We start from the raw sequence: 13,156 nt of genomic DNA on the forward strand, positions 1-13,156 counted from the left end.
TTTACACAGCACTTTGTTACATTTTGTCGTAATGCACATTTTATCTTAACACTTCAATAAATGACATTTGGTTAATAAACTTTGGACACATCACTTTTTTGTACACATTTTAGGCAAACATATTACTTATCATAATCACTTACTTACGTATCGTGATACGTATCAGATTGTGGTAGAAGTGAATTGTCTCAGCCCTATTATGCAGCTCTATTGCATGTGCACAAACGCACACACACAAATTTTGTATTTGTATTAATCACTCGAGAGCAATGAGAAAATCCAGTCGTCCTGTTTTCATTTCTGCTGCATCTTTACCTTAGTTTTTTCCCATTTTTGTTTGGCTCAACTGCAACATCAGCAGCTTCGCAAAGTAGCCTGTGTGCATAATATAATTCATCTTTGCCCAGTTATGACGACCTCTGGAGCTACGCTGCTTAATGCATACGAGAAAGCCCCGTGTTTACCGCTCTTTATGTAGGCTAAGTGTTGGAAGCGCGGCGCCATGCCTTACAGCGTCGCCGCCGCCCATGTTAACTCTTTGCATTCTTCGCGTGGCTGTTTGGCCCCGACCTGCGGAGCGTTGAATAATGCAGGGTTATGGTGCGCCGTGTGGATGTGTTTAGGCGCACTAATGTGCTGTGTAAGGAAATGTGTGTGCAGCCAAACGCAGATATGCTAAACACACAGAGGAGGAGGAGGTAGTGAAGAAAAGGGTTAGGGTGTGTAGCATATGCTCTGGGGTTGCCTTAAGTCGCATGATGAAGACAGGTTTTGTCATCTGAAGCATTTAAATCACATTTAAAAAGGAGCCAAATTGATCATTAACATTAGTGCAGTATTTTAAATTCGGAAAGGCTCTGGTTTAATGCGTTCGTGAAGAGGACAAACTCTTATTAACAGAAGATTAACAGTCAACACACACATCAAAGAGGAAACAGAAAGCCTTTCTCTGTGACTGTCGAGAGAGTGTCAGTCTGAGTCAGTGTTTAAGCTGCTCAAGACAGTAGCATGCTACTGGCTAGCAGCTGTCAACCAACTGTCAATGGCTTCAACACGATAAACACAGTAACAGCTCAGCTCTGACCTCTGTCATATGTTGTATCTAAGGCTAGATGTTTGGAGTGTGGTTCAGGGCTTTCCATTGGAGAGGTCAGAGCTGAGCTGTTGAAGCTAAATGCTAACCGGCAGCATCCTAACATCTTGAGCAGCTTAAATACTGTCTCACTGGTTTCTTCACATAAACGTGCGTCTCTCGGGCCCTGTTTTAACTGTTTTAGAGTACACAAGAATGTCACGGTCAATCAGTTGTCATTCTTTTTCATTCTGAGTAGAGCTATTGTTCCATGTTGTAGTACTGCATAATTCTACTTCGGTATTCAAAATCACCATCATAACAACAAAAGTCTTTTTTAATGCGTTCGTGATTGCGTTCTTGTTAACCTCAGGTTCAGGTTAAGTTTTTTGTGAGGCATCGGAGCCATCAGCGCCACGTAGGGCTGGGCGATATGACGATACTAAACTGTGGTAAGATGACGATCCAAAGCACTTCTGACCCTTTCCGGCATGGTAGCACAGCGGTTAGTGCTTGTGCTTCACAGCAAGAAGGTCCGGGTTCGATTCCCACCAAGGACGGGGCCTTTCTGTGTGGAGTTTGCATGTTCTCCCCGTGTCTGCGTAGGTTTCCTCCGGGTACTCCGGTTTCCCCTACCACTAAAAACATGTACAATAGGCCAGGATGTATGAGAGTGTGTTTGAGAGTGCGCATGGGGGACGACGGATGAAAATTAGCCTAAGGCTACAATCCGGTGTGGCTTGTTCATTAACTTGCACTGTCCCTACCAAATAAACCATAAATAAATAAAATTCCCTGCTTCTGTCAGTGAAGGAAGCCCAAGCTGCGATATTTCTGCTCCGCAATGTCCGAGTCTAATGCGAGCTTCTTATTGTGCAGCGAGCCGCTCCTCTCCAGTGTGTATATGTACGGCCGGGCTCCTCCATCCAGAGCTGTCTCTAACAGGGCTGGGCAAAAAAAATCGATCGGGATTAAAAATAATGAAAATGAACAAAGCAATAGCAAACAATTACAACAAAAAGAGGTAGCAGAATAATAACCCAATAATTATAATTGACTCAACAAAGCTAACACAGCTCCTTCAATAAAATTGCCAAAGTTAGCTATAAAGGAACTAACAACCAAAGAAGTGTCTCAACAAAAAGTAAAATCAGTATTTGGCTAGCTTAGTGACAACGAAAGACACAACAGAACAGGTGCTCTGCGTGTGGATCCCACCGTGTTTTTATTTACCTGGACCATGTGCGAGGAAGCGAGTGTGTCCTTCGTCCTTACTGTACTGTCAGACACCGCAACCTTCTCATTTGTCTAATTTAAATCGTGGAACATGTTCGCAAATGCGCTGTCTATCCATGTCTTATCCATGTCCAACACCGGTGACTCTCAGTTTCCTGTTTGCGTTTTACACAATAAAGTCACTGCATGCTATTGCTTTAGTAAGACTCTTATTGTGAAAGGGTCAGATGCCGATAGAGAATCACATTACAGCAGCTTTTTTCATACAGTATTTACCCTTAGTTTTCTGCAGTTTCCCAACAGATGACATATAAAGACATCCTACCTTTAAATGAACTCTCCAGAAAGTGAAAGCATGTTCTAATCCTCCTCTCTCTCGTCCACCAGACCTGTTCCAGCGCGCCATCATCCAGAGCGGCAGTGCGCTGGCCAGCTGGGCGGTCAACTACCAACCGTACAAGTACACGCGGCAGCTGGGCGAGAAGGTGGGCTGCGTGGTGGAGGACAGCTCGGCGCTGGTGGAGTGCCTGAGGGGCCGCAGCTACCGCGAGCTGGTGGAGCAGAGCATCGTCCCCGCCAAGTACCACACCGCCTTCGCCCCGGTCATCGACGGGGACGTGATCCCGGACGACCCGCAGATCCTCATGGAGCAGGGCGAGTTCCTGAACTACGACGTGATGCTGGGCGTCAACCAGGGCGAGGGCGTGAAGTTCGTGGAGGGCATCGTGGACTCGGAGGACGGCGTGTCGGCGGAGGACTTCGACTTCTCCGTGTCGGACTTTGTGGACAGTCTGTACGGGTATCCGGAGGGCAGGGACACGCTGAGGGAGAGCATCAGGTGAGCAGACGAGAGCGGGTTTCCTCCCTTTTACAGTGGCTTCGACCTTGTCCCAATACTCGCACCTGTGCACGTCAAGCTACTATAAGTTTATGCATGAACTAAGTCTTCAGAATTAGTTTATACATACTCTCGCATATTGAAAGCTACCCTCAGCAGAGACAAGCTGCGCACCTTCCCCGCCTCACCCCAACACACCCCTCACCCTCACCTGGCCCCGCCCGCACCATGTCATCACAAATGTTTGGAGCAGCAGTCAGTGGCTAACACAGTCAGAGTTTAGCATTAGCGGCTAACACAGTCAGAGTTTTGCATTAGTGGCCAACAGTCAGAGTTTAGCATTAGCAGCTAACACAGTCAGAGTTTAGCTTTAGCGACTAACAGAGTAACAGTTTAGCTTTAGCAGCTAACACAGTCAGAGTTTAGTATTAGTGGCTAACACAGTCACAGTTTAGCATTAGCGGCTAACACAGTCAGAGTTTAATTTTAGCGGCTAACACAGTCACAGTTTAGCATTACCTGCTAACACAGTCACAGTTGAATTTTAGCGGCTAACACAGTCACAGTTTAGCATTACCTGCTAACACAGTCAGAGTTTAGTATTAGTGGCTAACACAGTCACTGTTTAGCTTTAGCAGCTAACACAGTCAGAGTTTAGTATTAGTGGCTAACACAGTCAGAGTTTAGCATTAGTGGTAAACACAGTCAGAGTTTAGCATTAGTGGTAAACACAGTCACAGCTTAGCATTAGCGGCTAACACAGTCAGAGTTTAGCATTAGTGGTAAACACAGTCACAGCTTAGCATTAGCGGCTAACACAGTCAGAGTTTAGCATTAGTGGTAAACACAGTTACAGTTTAACTTTGGCGGCTAACACAGTCACAGTTTAGCATTACCTGCTAACACAGTCACAGTTTAATTTTAGCGGCTAACACAGTCACAGTTTAGCATTACCTGCTAACACAGTCACTGTTTAGCTTTAGCGGCTAACACAGTCAGAGTTTAGTATTAGTGGCTAACACAGTCAGAGTTTAGTATTAGTGGCTAACACAGTCACAGTTTAGCATTAGTGGTAAACACAGTCACAGCTTAGCATTAGCGGCTAACACAGTCAGAGTTTAGCATTAGTGGTAAACACAGTTACAGTTTAACTTTGGCGGCTAACACAGTCACAGTTTAGCATTACCTGCTAACACAGTCACTGTTTAGCTTTAGCAGCTAACACAGTCACAGTTTAGCATTAGCGGCTAACACAGTCAGAGTTTAGCATTAGTGGTAAACACAGTCACAGCTTAGCATTGGCGGCTAACACAGTCAGAGTTTAGCATTAGTGGTAAACACAGTTACAGTTTAACTTTGGCGGCTAACACAGTCACAGTTTAGCATTACCTGCTAACACAGTCACAGTTTAATTTTAGCGGCTAACACAGTCACAGTTTAGCATTACCTGCTAACACAGTCACTGTTTAGCTTTAGCGGCTAACACAGTCAGAGTTTAGTATTAGTGGCTAACACAGTCACAGTTTAGCATTAGCGGCTAACACAGTCAGAGTTTAGCATTAGTGGTAAACACAGTCACAGTTTAGCTTTAGCGGCTAACACAGTCAGAGTTTAGCATTAGTGGTAAACACAGTCACAGTTTAGCATTAGCGGCTAACACAGTCAGAGTTTAGCATTAGTGGTAAACACAGTCACAGTTTAGCTTTAGCGGCTAACACAGTCAGAGTTTAGTATTAGTGGCTAACACAGTCACAGTTTAGCATTAGCGGCTAACACAGTCAGAGTTTAGCATTAGTGGTAAACACAGTCAGAGTTTAGCATTAGTGGAAAACACAGTCACAGTTTAACTTTAGCGGCTAATGCAGTCACAGTTTAACTTTAGCGGCTAACACAGTCACACTTTAACTTTAGCGGCTAACACAGTCACAGTTTAACTTTAGCGGCTAACATAGTCAGAGTTTAGCATTAGTAGCTAACACAGTCAGAGTTTAGCATTAGCGGCTGTTTTCATGCAGTGGTGTTGAGATTTTAGCTTGTTTTCCCCCATAACATCTTAGTTTTAATGTCAGAGTAAAAATAGGCTAAACTCACCCTTTGCGATGCTTATATTATGCCGTTTTGTCGCTTGCGATACGGATATTTCCAGGGAATCACTCCACCATGGCGGCACTCCCCCGTCTTTCCAACGTTTATTCATTCTCAAATATGGGCATGTTTGGTATCCATGTGTAGCGCGAATGGTGACCTGGATGACACAGTAATCTGAATATGTATTTCCTTGTTGAAAAAGCAACTACAGAGACACATAGGCGGATAAGCAGATATTGCAAAACTTTAGGTCCAGTTTTCTTTACAGCTGTAACATTTCCTCTTGAGTAGCTCCTCCAGATTCCAAACTTTCCAGTCTTGCATTTAGGATTATTTTTATTTTCTTATTTTTCATTTTTCTCTAACTTCTTGCTTGATCTATTGAATTCTGAAGTGTAAAAACCAAGGCAAACTTTGAATTATGACACATTTAGATTCTTTTCATTTGATAAAAGCTGGAATGCAAGTAGGTTTAAAGCATTTTTTTTCCTAGTTTTCCAATAGAAATGTCTTGAAAATGTTGTTAAAAAGGCCGTGCAAGTTTTCCTTCAACAAAATCTGAAATCCCCGACAAACCCACAAGTCTAACATGGCTTTCATCCGCCCGCAGGTTCATGTACACCGACTGGGCCGACAGGGACAACTCGGAGACGCGCAGGAAGACCCTGGTGGCACTGTTCACCGACCACCAGTGGGTGGCGCCAGCGGTGGCCACGGCAGACCTGCACGCCCAGTACGGCTCTCCCACGTACTTCTACTCCTTCTACCACCACTGCCAGAGCGACGCCACGCCGCCCTGGGCCGACTCTGCGCACGGAGACGAGGTAAAAACGCAATTTAGTCGCAAATTCTTAAGAAAATACCAAAGGCCAGCATTAGCAGTGGACGTTCTGATTATTGTAGCACTAGACTTGAGGTGCCTTTACTACAGAAAGCACCTGAGGTTTCTTTTTCCTTCTTCCTTGCCCTTAAATGCCCCCCAGCCCCTGTGTGCTCGGATTTGCCCCTGCTCAGTCCTGCAGTCAACAAGAAGGAAGGGAGTGAGACAAAAAAAATCATTTGGGTCGAGGATCGTCCTGTCTGGACAGACAGAATCCGATCAGTTTTTTTTAGGTCTTCCACTTGTCTTTAACAACAGCTTTTTCAAATGGTTTTAAACTTTTGATCAGGACTGTGTGATGTTACAGCAAGTCATTTTGCCAGGTCTGCCAAACTACATGCTTTTTCAAAGACATGTAGGGACATGGGAGACATGGGAGTGAGCGTGATCTCAGTGATTTCCCGGTGGGTGTGATTGACAGACGGCCTCAACCAATTAGAGCAACGTCAGATATGATCCAATACAACACGGTTTCTTATTTAAAACAGACCAAAGAACAGAAAAAAACAGTATGCCATCTTTGATGTTTTGGAAGAGTGCAGTGACTGCTTCTGTCTCTTGGTGAGATGAGCTCCCGCCTCTCGGTCCGTGAGTGACTGATATTGATCGAATCAGGAAATGCGAGCAGCTGCCCAGACGGGCCTTATTTTGAACAGAAAGGAGGAGTGTCGGGCCGACCAGGCAACAAGTCAACAAGCCTTACGTCTCGAGTTAAGTCTCAAGTCATGTGTCTCGAGTCTTTTAGCTTCTTCCACCACTGGTGCGCTGTCTAAAAATGACTGTTGACTCTTTTGAACGATGACGACAGAGGGCGCTCAACTGCACAGCGAGACATAGACCAACATAGTCTTTGCTGGGAAAGTGTCCTTCCATAAAAACGTAATGTTATTTCCAATTTAAACATGAATTACCAAGGCAAAGCGTCCAAAAGTATTTCCACTGCGGCCGAGAATGAAAAGACATTAATCATTTAGTGAAGTCAGTTGGTGGTAAATGTGAGTGTATCCAGTCTGCTGCTTATAGGGTATTAAAGTAAAGTAATACTTGTGCTACTACTACAGTTTTGCACAAATGATTTCAAGCATAATAATGTGCGTCCTTAGCATTGTTGGCCGTGTCTTGATGGCTCTCGTGGATGCGACAGTGCTGTTGTAGTGGCCTCTTGGTCTGATGGCGCAGACGCACTGGAGCGTGACTAAACACATTTGGGACGAGGCTCATGTACAGCCTGTTATGTCATTGCTTTGTTGTGGCTTCTGCTCAGGCACAACGGCTCGAGGTGTTTTTCCTCCTCTGGAATACAGAATATCCCTTTTAAATTACTGATATACACGTATATATCTATGGTGTGCTAGTTTTTAATTCATGTGCATGTTAGTTGTTTGCTACTGTTTCCAGGCGGCTGATGTGCAGATGCAGAATTTGGAAAAATGCAACTTATATGTATATAATATATATATATAATAATATATATATATAATATATCGCATTGAAGCGGCAAAGTATGAGAGAGTAGTATTTGAATAAGAAGGGGTCAATGTGGAGATGTTTTGCTAGTTTTCTCCCATAACATCTTTTCATGTTGGAGTATAAAAACGACAAAACGTACCCAAAGAGCTAGAAATATCCCAGGAGTAACTCTAACATCAGGTTTATTCATTCACAAATACTTACATATTTTATATCCATGTTTCCTGAGATGATGCAATAATCCAAATATGGTATTTCCCTTTCTGGGAGGCCAGTTTTTACACATTTTTTCACTTATGATTAGCTTATTCAAAAAACAGACAAGGTCCAAAATCCCTGCTGGAAAAAAAAAGTCTTTGTTACTAATACGTCAATGAAATAAAACCATAAATTTAAAGGTACACTGCGTAACATTTTGGACTATACTGTTGCCGGCAAAACAAAACATGCTCCTAATGACCAGTTCAACACAGACAATGCTATTACTGCAGTAATGTGTGATAAAAGAATGGATTTGGATGAGAAACTAACCTGTTAAAATCTCAAATTCTACTGTCTTTTTTCATATCTCCATGGAGAGGAGCTGGAGAAGTACCCACTCCCGGTAAAGTTTACAGTAATATCTTAGGAGAGGTGAGCCTCATAAATGTTTGTTTATACATTTATGAGGTATTTTTCAATGATGAAAATATCTGTCATAAAATAAATGCTTGTATTTGAATTTTATTTATTGGGTAAAATTCTACACGGTGTGGCTTTAAATCTGGGTCTCTCTATTAGACACCCAGCGCTGCTAGCGGGCGGCTTGGTAGCGCTGCGGTTAGCGCTCACGCTTCACAGTGTGTCTGCGTAGGTTTCCTCCTGGTCCTCAGGTTTCCCCTACCACTAAAAAAACATGTACAATAGGGACGAATGATGCGTGAATGAATGGTGGTGGTCAGAGAGACCGCTTCTGTCTGTCTGCCCCAGGGGAAACTGAAGCTACATACTCAGTTTACCACCACCGACACTCTGTGAAGTGCTTTGGGCGACGCGTGTCATGTGAAAAGTGCTATACAAATAAACTTCCATTACATTTAGATTCTGTCGCTTAAAATATCTGCAATATTTTTATGCATTTTTCTCATATTTATAGCAAAAATGTTGAGCAAAAGTTTCAATCCATACATGTTCTCCTATTGTCCTGCAGTGTCTCGCCTTCCAGATGGAGTGGTTTGGGCGTGTTTTCACAGCCTTAACTGAACTGTTTCACACCCAGAAGGGGGTCCAAGCCACCCCGACCTCGGGCCACATCTACAGTAGAGTGTAGAGCTCTGTGCCTGAGGCCGGTTTGATAAAGGAGGAGCTTCACACCGCCATGCATTGATTGACTAAGCGAGAATGCACCGAGCAAATACTACGAGATTAGAAATCAGAAATAAACACACATTTGTCATGTTTCAGTTTGCCCATCAGCGAGAGAACGGCAAGTGTATGTTAAGCAAAACAAAGCTAGCTTATTAGCAACCGCTCTCTCCAGTTGGGCTCTCGCTTTGAGAAGAAAAACAATGCATTTCTTTTTGAAAATGTCTTGAAAAGGATTTCACACAAAGGCAATCCATCGGAGCATATTGAGTTAAATGTGGGGCAGGGAGGTGAAAGGTCGGCGATAAACAGGAAATATTTTCCCAGTCAGCTGCTTGAACATACCCCCATGGATTGGTGTAGAGGTCTAAACAGTGACAGAAACACTCACATTACACTCCGTTATATCATCATATGTTTGCCGGATCCTCCAAAATAGGAGCAGGATCCTTTACCCTGAAAAGGCGCAATATAGTTCCCCCAGTAATATTAAGCCATAGCAATATTACTACGCCTTGCAGTAATATTACTACGCCTTGCAGTAATATTACTACGCCTTGCAATATAGTGCCCCGTTTTATCTACTTAGAAAATCGACATGTTTAACTTAATTTTGTGTGACTATACTTGGATACTGTAACCATATTTAAATAGGGAAAGAGCTTGGTTTGGAGCTTTAAGCTGGGAGAGGCTACATGCTAACACCGTCTGCGCTGTGTTTACGTGACTGAGGGCACGCGTAAAGACCACACAGCTACATATCAACCCGTCTAAGCTCAGGTAAGAACATAATAGTATTTAAAAACAGTGGCCTATTCCTTTAAAAGAATTATCTTCAGAATATTACAGTTTGTTTTGCTTGATAAGATCTTCCACCTATTTTAGTTATTATTCCCCTTTGCCCCTTTTGTTTAAACTGCAGTAAAATGCAGCAAAGAAAAGTAAACAGATTTAGGATCGGGGCTCATAATAGACAGTTCCTCAGGCTGATATGATCGGCCGCGGCTCGGTTCATATATATAAGTGTGAGTGCGGGCTAGGGCTGAAAGATATATCGTAATGATATCGAGATATGAATATTCAAGATATTTATATCGAACAACCAACTATATATCATATGAACATCCAAAACATCCATCCATCCATCCATCTTCTTCCACTTTTCCGTTTGCCGGGTCGTGGGGGCAGCTGTTGGAGCTGCCCAAATCACATTGCACCAGCCCCTTATGGCCCCTCCTGCAGGTGGTGGGTTCACAGAAGGACGGCCTCATGGTTCAAACCGGGCCTGTTGGTCTCTCATAAGGGACTTCTGAACCGCTCTTTATCTGACCCGTCACTTAGGACCTGTTTGCCCTGGGAGACCCTACCAGAGGCACGAAGCCCCCGACAATATAGCTCCCAGCATCATTCGGACACTCAAACCCCTCCACCACGTTAAGGTGGCGGTTCCAGAAGGGGAAACATTAAAACATTTTAAAACATTAAAATCGAAAAAAGCAAGATCTAAACAATGTAGATTTTCATCAATAAAACTGCACTCTTTATTATTCTGTCTTTATTTTTCTGAAAAATGCTTTGTTTTCACCTAACCCATAGTTGTATCGTATCGTATCGATATATAACATTTTGTCCATATCGTTCAGCCCTCGTGCAGGCCGCAGCTCGCTTTTGCGGGACAAACTCCAAACTATATCTCCCACTGTGAGTTAAACTCTTACCGAGCACATTTTCCCCAGCTTTACCCAATTCTAAAAGCTTCTTGACCGGAGGTCACAGTCTATAGGCCAGTGTAACGCCTTTTTCCTCTAATTGTTGCCACGTTGCTGTCACTTTTTGACCTATTTTGGTCACTTTTTCGGTCACGGTTTTGTTTTTTGTTTTTTATGCTTTTGTTTTTGCTCTTTTGACCTTTTTGAGTCTTTTTTAATGCTATTGTGTGGCTTTTTCATCCTTGTTTTCTCTCAGTTTTGTTGAAATCGCAGAACATTCAACAGAAAGGATGAGGCCTTTACACTGTTGCCGTCCGGTCGAGAAGCTTTAGACTCCAGTCCGGGCCCCAGAGTGGAACCTATTGTATCTGCTTTGCGTTTGTGGACTTTTAGCTCATGGGTTGCCGTGTCAACACAGTACAGTCATCTCCCACTTCTCAGCGTGGGAACCCTGGCTGTATTTTCAATCGTTGGAAAAAAAAAAACAAGATAAAAGAAACCGGGACCACAACATCAGCCAATTTGTGAACTGTTTACGAAATCCTCCCCTCGCCAAATCCAGCTGACGTCCCGTTAAAAGTGCTGAGTCACCCGTACACGCACACATGGGCCCGCTCCAGTATAATCAAGCAAAGAGGAATTTACGATACTGCAAGTTTCAATGTGAACCCTTATGAGGATAGGAATTTATGGCTATATTTGTCGCCAGCTTATGAAAGTGCCTTTATTGGGATTCTGGTGTGCACATAGGCTTCCGAGGGAGGGGGGGGGAGAGGGGGGAGGAGGAAATCTCCAGCTTATCTACAGGAATAAGCTAAGATGTAATGTCAGACAAATGAGAGGATGTACTTTGGAGAAATAGTCATGTTATGGCGAGATTTTGAAGTTAAGGTTAGGAGATTTTGAGCTAGTTTTCTCTCGTAACATTTTACTTTTAATGTCAGAGTAAAAATACCAAATGTACCCTTTACGATGCTTTTTGCTATATGATGAGCAACCCAGAGATTTACAGGAAGTAACTACGACATCACGGCAATTCCCACGCTTATTTATGAACACATACGGACATATTTTGTATCCACGTGTTCTGCGAAAGGCGACCGAGATGACGCTAAAATCCAAATATGGTCATTTCCTCCTGGGAGACAGCCACGGCTAAGGCCCTGTCCACAGGAAGTCAAGCTCAGGGCTCAACGCAAAACTATTTCATCAGTCCAGCGTAGCATAATAATAATATGGGGGGTCTGTAAACCAACATTCTCCAAACCAGGTCCCAGAGTGGAAAGATCTCAAAACGCCGTTTACGTGACTCCATTGTTATATATTCATAATCTATTGACCTTATAATGACCTTTACCGTATGTCTGCTTTAGTCCCGTGACCTCCTCGTCTCTTCTGTAGATCGTAAATATATTGAGAAGTTTCATATTTACCAGCAGGGTTTTGTTTATAATTCAGAAAGCTTACGCCGCATGTGCTCGCAACAGTCTTATTCTGTTTTCTTTGGTAGCGCCACAGCGCCTCACACAGGCCTGGCAGACCTGAGTCAATCCATGTGGAACGCACACATTTACTGAGCTGGCTCTGTGTTTGCAGAAAAAGCCTTTTGTCTTTTGCATACAGGAGAATCCTACACACGCATGTGCAGGCTTTACAAAACTTTAGGACCGTTTTCTTCAACTGTGCTTTTCATTCCACTTCCACATCAACATACCGATATGTGTGATTGTATTTCAGTCAATACACACTTTTAAAACTGCTTTATTTGATTTATGATTAATACGTAAATTTAAAATTATGTTTCTTCAACTGGCTGTTTCACAATGTCAATGTGAAAGACGGTTAAAGACGGTTTACTTCGCAAATCTCTTGTTGGAAACAGGTGCGTAAGAGAAGGCATAGAGGCCAAACGCAGAACAGGAAAAATCTCTCGCACACTGTATACAGTGGCCTTTGTCAGGCAAAATGTTTTTTTGAATGTGAAGCCATCCTTAAATAGGGTGTGGCCTGCTGCATCACAGGATGCTGTCATAACATAGGCAGCATACAGTGGGGAAAAAAAGTATTTGGTCAGTTTCACATTGACATTCTATTGGATTTTGGCCAAATACTTTTTTCCCCAATGTATGTATACAACATACATCCAAACACAGAAAACAAAGCCAGGATATACATATGTACATACATTAAAACATTTAGTGGCTCATGCAATACATATGGAAAATGGATATATAAGACAGCTCTAAATATATGCAAATCAATAAGTACACCAAGGATGTCAATGTTAAATTAGTGACATAAACAAATAATTCAACTTATGCACACAGAACCTAAACGTGCAGCACCTAACGTGGATGGTTCAGTTCAGTATTCTTCTGCTGTGGGTGCTCTGGCCCAGAACAATGAAGACATGGTCCTTTTGTGTCAGTAATAGTTTCCCCGCCTTATGTTTTACATATGCTAATAGTGATGATACTGTTTAGGCCGGTACTGATACTCAAAAAGTAGCCATTTGGAAA

The 13,156-nt window shown here is 43.0% G+C and overlaps 1 protein-coding gene across 2 annotated transcripts in view; it reads left to right on the plus strand.

Moving 5' to 3' along the window:
• Positions 1 to 13,156, plus strand: part of LOC306967729 (neuroligin-4, X-linked-like) — a 166,004-nt gene that overhangs the window by 84,371 nt on the left and 68,477 nt on the right. For both annotated transcript variants that reach the window (XM_079562882.1, XM_079562881.1), the window contains exons 6-7: positions 2,696 to 3,146; positions 5,845 to 6,058. In XM_079562882.1, coding sequence (XP_079419008.1) covers positions 2,696 to 3,146; positions 5,845 to 6,058 — 665 coding nt within the window. The remainder of the gene's footprint in view (positions 1 to 2,695; positions 3,147 to 5,844; positions 6,059 to 13,156) is intronic.

This window comes from Gobius niger (genome assembly GCF_951799975.1).
Source record: "Gobius niger genome assembly, chromosome: 9".
Classification (NCBI taxonomy): Eukaryota; Metazoa; Chordata; class Actinopteri; order Gobiiformes; family Gobiidae; genus Gobius; species Gobius niger.